The 8,300-nt window shown below is 36.9% G+C and overlaps 1 protein-coding gene across 2 annotated transcripts; it reads left to right on the top strand.

Moving 5' to 3' along the window:
- Positions 1-216: 216 nt before the first annotated feature.
- GPR65 (G protein-coupled receptor 65) lies at positions 217-7,158 on the top strand. 2 transcript variants are annotated; one of them, XM_071213739.1, is made up of 3 exons: positions 221-297; positions 4,766-4,827; positions 5,342-7,158. In XM_071213739.1, the coding sequence occupies exon 3, from the start codon at positions 5,817-5,819 to the stop codon at positions 6,840-6,842; it is 1,026 nt and encodes a 341-aa protein (XP_071069840.1). In that variant the 5' UTR covers positions 221-297; positions 4,766-4,827; positions 5,342-5,816; the 3' UTR covers positions 6,843-7,158. The 2 variants fall into 2 exon arrangements, with proteins under 2 accessions (XP_004476068.1, XP_071069840.1); XM_004476011.5 differs by lacking the exon at positions 4,766-4,827 and having other exon boundaries at positions 217-297.
- The last annotated feature ends 1,142 nt before the right edge of the window (positions 7,159-8,300 follow it).

Here is an 8,300-nt window from a genome sequence, read left to right as displayed (position 1 = left end):
AGGGAAGCCACTATGGTGAGCTTAGGCTTCCCATATATGAGGTCCCAGGTACCTCAAAAAAAAAAAAAAAATTATACAGTAGATAAGAAATAAAATCATCTTTTAAGTATTCAGGAGACTTCTGCTGTTCAAATGGGATAATATACATCCTTCTCATTAAAATAGTGCTTCCTCATTGGTTTATGATGAAATGTAAGTGCAATTTCCTGTCCCCTTAACAGAGTTGGCTTCTCATTGTGAAGCAGGCAAATTTATAATGCTCCTTGGTCAACAAAACCACCACCCCAAGAAGCAAGGGTAAGTAAAAGATTTAAAGTAAAATAAGATTTTTAAGTAGATGTATTGTCAGCAGGATTGTCAGGAACGTTCACAGTATCTAACCTAATTTAGGCAGTATAAATGTGGTAAAGCGAAGCATTATAGAAGGAAAAATGAGGAAGTACCATGGTTTCCTCTACTTTAAACAGTGAGAAAAGGATGTCAGATTTTAAATTTAGAACTGGTTAGATAAAAATCTCGATCGATAGACAAGGGAGGAATATTTATACTCCATTTCCTCTTCAGGAAACAGTGTACTGGGAAAACTGAATTAAGTGTTTAGGGAAAAATCTACCAGCTCCTGGCTGGAAAGCTATTTGACAATGTTTCTTCATCTGTAGGATGGTCTACCCCTTGGAAATAGCATGAAGTTAGGAAATTATATTACCAGTATTAATAAGTACATAATTTTAGGAAGTAACTACCACAGTGCCTGATGCATAGTAGAGTCTTAAGAAATAACTATTAAATTAGTAAATAGCCTTAGCAAATATTTACTGTAGGAAAATGTTTTTACTTTTGGTCATGTTGTCAATGATTTGTTCTATATTAGAAATTGGTTAATAATAGATACTTCTTTTGGCATTTTATAGAAATTAAAATCAAAATGAAAAGATTATTCAAATTTCTCAGCATTAGTTCTGAAAACAATCTTCCCCCAAAATTTGCTTTGAGGAGCCAAAAAATCTGAAAAGATGTATGAAAAATGATAATTATGTATTCCATTAAAATCTCCGATGCATGTAAATTAAATTAGCTACTATTATCTGCCGTGCTTGATGGCACATGTGAAATTTTGTTATGAAAATTACACTCCTAGTGCCTCTGTTTGGCTTCTCAGCTATGTTCTGTCTAGATGGCCAAAAAATGCTTTCCTCAAGGAAATGTAGGGATCAGTACAGAGGGTGCTTGAAGCTCCTGGAGTCTAAAACAGTAACATTAGCTCATGTGTATTGAGAGCTGACCATGTGCTAGGCACACCGCTTTCTGTGTCATGTCATTTAATCCTCATGACAATGCTATGAAGTGAGCAGTAATCTCACTTCTGTTTTACACATGTGAAAGCTGTAGCTTAGCGAGGTGAGGAAACATAGTCGCATATCCCCTGGGGGCTGTTGAAAGGTCTTCAAAGGGTTTCCAGAGCCCACACTCTTAACCACACGCTTCGAATGCCTCATTGTTCCACAGAGAAGAGACCCAGTAGCTGCTTCCTCACAACCACTCAGTTTTGTGCTTGTAGTTAGGACAGGAAGAACTTTTACAGATAGGAAAAACCATTCCTCTCAGAACTTTATATATCCTCCTGAAATCATTTTCCACGTTTTATCCATTTTATAATTTCTAAAGAGAAAAGATGCATGTTTACTGAGTAACGTGGACAAAAGGAAGGGGCACCCACTGCCCCATCCCTCTGCTCTCCCAATCCTGGGTCCAGGCAGGATACTATCACAGTTCAGGGCTCCTTCTCCAGGTACACGGCCTAGAGATGGAAGAGACTCTCTGCACCTCTCAGATATCTATCCTCAGTAGCTTATTCAATCCCTCAAGCATCTCAGACCTTTATTCTAATAACGTTTTCTTTCATCAACTATATCTTCTAGAAGATTCTTTAACAAGGATTTTAAGGGTAAATGTTCTCAATGTTAATTTATCTAGGAATGTTCCAATTTCTGCTCTGGTTCTTGAAATTTAGTTTTATTGGGTATACAATTACAGGATGACATATAGTTTATCATAGCAATTTGGAAATATTAATCCACTCTTTTGATTTCTCTTATTGCTGTTGTCAGTTTTCAATTCCATCCATTGTAAGTAATCCCTTTTTTCTCTCTGATTCTTTTTTTCCCCCTTAGTCTTTGGAGATCTGTAGTTTGACTGAAAATTGTTTAAGTGTATATTTCCATTTTTGTTTGTGTTTAATCCTGATTGGGATTCAATGGCCTTCATAAATGTGAGGATTTCATGTCCTTCATTAGGTCCAGAAAGTTTTTTGAAAATTGCCTTTTCCCCATTCTGTCTCTTTTATGCTTATGGAAGTTCTCGCTACATATATGCTGAGCTTTGCACTTTATTCTCCATGTGTCTTAACCTACTTTTTATACGCCTCCATATTTGGAACACTATGATGATCTTGAGTTACTTCTTTAGGTCTACCTTGCTATCTCTTAATTTTTCCTCTTCAGATAGGTCTAATCATCCTGCGTTGTTCATTAAATTTATATTATGATAACTTTCACTTCCAGAAACTCATTTTTTAAAAAAATATGACTGATCATTTTTATAGTCTCTTGCTCCTTACTCACATGGTCAAATTCCTTTTTGTATTTCTTTAAATGTATTAAGCACACTAATTTTTATGTATCTGTTCATTCTAATCTCTAAAGCTTTTCTGAGTTGGGTCTGTCATTTCTTTTTGTTTGTTAAAGAAGTTGTAAGTTTAGAGAAAAATCATGCAGAAAGTAGAGACTTCCCATAATCCACCTCACCCCTCATTATTAACACCTCTCATTTGTGTGGTAAATTTATTACAACTGAAATTGAAATTGAAAGAGTCATTTCTTGTTTTTTGCTGAATCTCACATAGTGACTTTGTGTGTTTGTGTGTTTTAATGAGCTCATGTCTGGTAGAACTATATCTGTGGGAATAGTTTGAGATCTGGGTTAAGGGGCCCTAACTCAAGGGAGAATTTATGTTTGCTTCTTCCAGGTGCCTGGAATTATTTTTTCATAAAAAACTTTTTTTTTGGTGAATTAATTTCCATATTACTTAAAAGGTTTGTTTTGTTTCTCTGAACAACTTTTTATACATAAGAGAAACAGTAAAGTCATTTCATTTCTTGGGAAGGCATATGTATTACACCTGCTGATAAAGCAGATGTTAAGTTTGATTGTCAGGCAGCCTCTTGATTCCACTTGTTAACTTCAGCATAACATATCCTAAGAGTACAGCTTGTTAAGCTTTTTATGAACTAGGTACACTCGCGTAATCAGCATCCATATCAAGAAAGAAACCTTACCAAAATTCAGAAGTCCTTCATCATTACCCCACCAATGCCCAAAGATAACCAGTATCCTAACTTCTAACAGCTAGATAAGCATTGCCTGGTTACTATCAGATAGTACATACTCTTTTGTTCCTGTCATTTTCTCACTCAGCATTATGTTTGTGACAGTCAACCCTGCTACTGCAGGTAGCAATAATCTGTTCATTTTCATTGATGTATAGACTTTAATTGTGTTAATGTATTACAATGTACTTATCTATTTTACTGCTGATGGCATTCTACTTGGGGGTTATCACAAATAGTGCCAACATTCCAGCACATATCCCTTGGTAAACACTTGTAGTCATGTCTATTGAGCATATCCCTAGAAGTGGGATTGCTAGATCACAGGGCATGTATAAGTTCAATTTGAGTAGACAGCACAAATCAATTTTCTAGCCAAAAGTAAATGAGAGTTCCAGGTGCTCTAGATTCTTACTTTTCGTTGGGGTATCTCATTGAGGTTTCTGTTTGTATTTCCCAGGCAAGGGTCATGAATACTCAGGGAAGGCATTTTTACTATAACTCCTCACAAAAACAAAGCTCAGGCAGAGAACTTGCCAGCTTTCTCTGCTCTCTGCATCATAAGGCAAGTTTTGTTATTTTGTTTTATTTACATTCTAGTCCATACTTTCCAGTAGGGCAGAGGTTCCTGGGTCCTAATGGCAAGGAGGGGATGGTTGAAGACGACTTCTTACCTGCGATGGCCTGAGTTTTGTCCCCAGTCTTTTTGCATAGGAAGGTTCTAGGCAGACCTTCAAATCCACACATACGCCAGAATATCCAGAGCTTCACGAATCACTTATCTCCCCCTCCCTCCCTTCCTCCCTTCCTCCCTTCCTTCCATTCATGCACCCTTCACAGATTTTCTCCTTTCTTTTTTCAAGGTCCATCTATTTATTTAAAAAGCCATGGTTCACATTTTAGATGCAAAAATAGAAGATTTCAGGATCTTTAGCTCTTCATTTGTTTTAGGAGTAACATATAATAAGTGCTCTGGATATGGTTTTGTCTACTAACAGAATCTTTGCACCTAGGGGTGGCAGGTCTCTTTTGTGCTAAAGACTCATCGACACTTGGAAGGGGTTGGTTTTGATGACATCTAGGCTCTACACCACAAAGGAAAAAGACAAGCTTTCCTTCCCCTGCATAGTGATTCTGCAAAACTTTCTGTGAAAGTCCCCATCGGGTAAATCATCCAAACCACCAATAGGTCTCAACAACAAGGGAGCATAGACAGAAGTATTTCTCTATTCCAGTAAGAGGGAAGGAAGGAGTCTCTACTCCTAAGACAGCAGAGCTTTAAAAAAGAAAATAACCTAATAAACAGTAAGGTATAAAAGTCAAAAATGATTATCACAAGCTTTTTCCCAGAATTGAGGACATTCTCCCCTCTCTTTCAGGCAAGTAGAAGAAGGATAAGGGTGGTTAGCCCACAAAGGAAGTAAAAGGAAAACCAAAAGAGGTTGTCTATTGATGAATGCTCAGACCTGCTATATTTTAGAATCTTACAACTTTAGTGTTTCTTGTAACACTATTTCCTTGGCTAATAAGCTGAATTTAGAAGTGTCTTATACCTAGATTCAATGTGAAGTTTAAAAAATTTAAAATCATAACTGTACAGTTTATAATACACTTTCAAGAGAGCTGCAAGTCATTCAACTTACTGTTATTTTATTAGCTGCTGAAATGGCTTTTCATCCTTCATCTTGTGTTCTTAGGTCATATACAGTGAGAATTTTAATACCCTCAAATCTAGTATCCCTTGGATAATCCTTTTTGAAAGAAGTGATTATATCTCAACTTGCCTTTACAGACCAAAGTTGATTCGTTTTCTTTTTGTAACAACTCTATTGTAATTCAGAGCATTTTCAATATATTCAATAAATGAAATAAAAGAAGATTCATTCAAAATCATGATGAGAATTAAGTCATGTATCTTAAACACCTAAATTACTCTAGTTCATCTTTCATTACAGAAAACAAACAACAGCATTTTAGAAAGAGATGTCTATCTCCATGAAAATAAAGACATATAGTTATGTTTGCACTCATCGCCACTGAGATTGATGAAGAAAAACAAATCAAGGACAACACTCCCTGGAGGCTGAGAGATAACCCCATTGATCCTTGAGGGTTCTTTGTCACAGTTCTGTGCTTAATGAAAATATGGACTTAACGCTCATTAAATTCAGCAGATCACCTTAGCTATCTGCCAGCAGTCTGGATTCTGACTTCCAACGGCTGATACCTCTGTGAAAACTGATCTACTGCAAGCCTTCAAAAGCACTGATGAATTAATCAGAACTTTGGGGGGGGAAAAAAAGGAAAAAATCTTAGAAAAAAAGAGCATTATATGTTGAAAACAAAAAACAAACTACAATAAGGCAAGACTTGAGTTTCTGTCTAGTTTGTATGAACTAACATACTTGCCACTGCGACTGAGGACATAAAATGAACAGCACATGTATTGAAGAACAGCATGACTTTGACCACTTTTTGTTTCCAATTGTTTACATCATTGTAGTTATAGTCGGCATTCCGGCTAATATTGGATCTCTATGTGTGTCTTTTCTGCAAGCAAAGAAGGAAAATGAACTAGGCATTTACCTCTTCAGTTTATCACTCTCAGATCTGCTGTATGCATTAACTCTTCCTCTTTGGATTGATTATACTTGGAATAAAGACAACTGGTCTTTCCCTCCCTCTTTGTGCAAAGGCAGTGCCTTCCTCATGTACGTGAACTTCTACAGCAGCACAGCATTCCTAACCTGCATCGCCATTGATCGGTATTTAGCAGTTGTCCACCCTTTGAAGTTTTCTTTTCTAAGGACAAGAAGATTTGCATCCATGGTCAGCCTATCCATCTGGGTATTGGAAACCATCTTCAATGCTGTCATTTTGTGGAAAGATGAAACAGTTAAGGAATATTGTGAGGCCGAAAAGTCTACTTTTACTTTATGCTATGACAAATATCCTTTGGAGAAATGGCAAATTGGTCTCAACTACTTTAGAATGTGTACAGGCTATGCAATACCTTTGGTCATCATAATGATCTGCAATCAGAGAGTCTACCAAGCTGTGCAGCATAATCAAGCCACGGAAATCAGGGAAAAGAAGAGAATCATAAAGCTACTAGTTAGTATCACATTGACTTTCTTCTTATGCTTTACTCCATTCCATGTGATGTTGCTGATTCGCAGCATTTTAGAGCGTAATGTGAACTTAGATAAGCTTATATCTGACCATAGCAAACCTGGGAAGCAGACTTATAAAATGTATAGAATCACAGTTGCATTAACAAGCATAAATTGTATTGCTGATCCAATTCTGTACTGTTTTGTAACAGAAACAGGGAGATCTGATATGTGGAACATATTAAAATTGTGTTCTGCAAAGTTTAATAAATCAGGAGGACAAAGCAAAAGTATACTTTCTATGTCTACAAAAGATACTGTGGAATTAGAGGTCCTGGAATAAAAAGATATTTTTGGTTTTAAGGCACACAGTATCATATCACGATTTTGAAAAGAAAATCTAGTATGATAGGGGACTATGGGTTCCCATTGACTAAATATTTTCGTTCTCTCCAGTGGGCATATTTTAGAAGTGTCTTGTATAGCTCCCTGACTTTTATGAAATGAGATGCATTAAACAAAATTTAATATTTTCCTAATGACTCAGGGTCATTATTGTTTATGGCAATGGTTTGGTATGTGTGCTATAATCCCTCAGATGTTAGTAAGGTGTATAGGACTGTGTGTTTAAATAAATGACCTTTGTGTATCACTTTTAATGGATGATTCTGGGCTGTTAGCAGTCATTTCTCCCAACTGTGTTTCTACCAACCCCAACTTTAGTACTAAATACTGCTTCTAATCTTCTCATTCATTAACAAATATTTATCGAGCCCACTTCTTGTGCTAGGTTGCAGGCTAAATTCTGCGGTTACAAAAGACATGATCTTAAGCCTTATGGATCTCACATCAGTTAGGAAACCAAGTCACTGAGCTTGTAAGCTTCTATATAAAGTAAAAGTAAATAGGCTCTGGGGAGCAGACGTGGCTTAAGCAGTTGAGCACCTGTTTCCCACGTGGGAGGGCCTGGGTTCAATGGTGCCTACTAAAAACAAAAAAACAACAAGCAAACAAACAAAAAAAACAACTCAGGGGAGCTCAAGTGGCTCAGTTGTTGAGCACTGGCTTCCCACATACAAGGTCCTGGGTTCAAGCCCTGGCCCCCGTACCTCAAAAAAAAAAAAAAAAAAAAAAAAGGTAAATAGGCTTCGAGTGAGAATCTGAAGTCCCCTTCCATGATATAAAGCACATGAGCTTTATGAAAGCTCTTTCAGTTGCTCAGAGATTGTTTTATTTTCCTAGCTGCTAAAAAAACATACAAAGAGTTGCCTTAAAAACAGGAATTTATTGACTCACAGTTTCAGAGGCTAGAAGGCTTGCTTCCTTCAGGGACTCTTTGGGGTTCCTTGGCTTTACCAGCACATGGCAGTGTCTTCTTTCTCTTTCAGGTTCTATTGACTTCCAGCTTCTCACTGCCCCATGTTGCTTTCTCCATTCTCATGCTTATAAGGACTTCAGCCATATTAGATTGAGGCCCACACTCACTCAGTTTGGGCACAGCTTAACTAATAACATCTCCAAAGGTCTCTTTACAAAAGTGTTCACACCCACAGACCAGAGATTGGGACCTGGTCGTGCCTTTTGTGGGGGACATGATTCAATCCCCAACAGAGCCCTTCACTTTCTTTCAAATCACTTTTTTTGTTTTGTTTTGATTTTTAAAAATCACAGCTGAGTACCGTATAGTTGAAGTTCAAAAAGTTTATTTTCTAGATAAATGAATAATTACTGTATGAAAGCTTACATGCAGAGGCTTCTTTTTAAAGAGTCTTGGTATAATATATTCTCTTTTTTTCCTTCT

The sequence above is a fragment of the Dasypus novemcinctus genome, chromosome 3 (genome assembly GCF_030445035.2).
Source record: "Dasypus novemcinctus isolate mDasNov1 chromosome 3, mDasNov1.1.hap2, whole genome shotgun sequence".
Lineage (NCBI taxonomy): Eukaryota > Metazoa > Chordata > Mammalia > Cingulata > Dasypodidae > Dasypus > Dasypus novemcinctus.
Note: the sequence above shows the minus strand (reverse complement) of the source record. Positions and strands in the feature narration are given on the sequence as shown.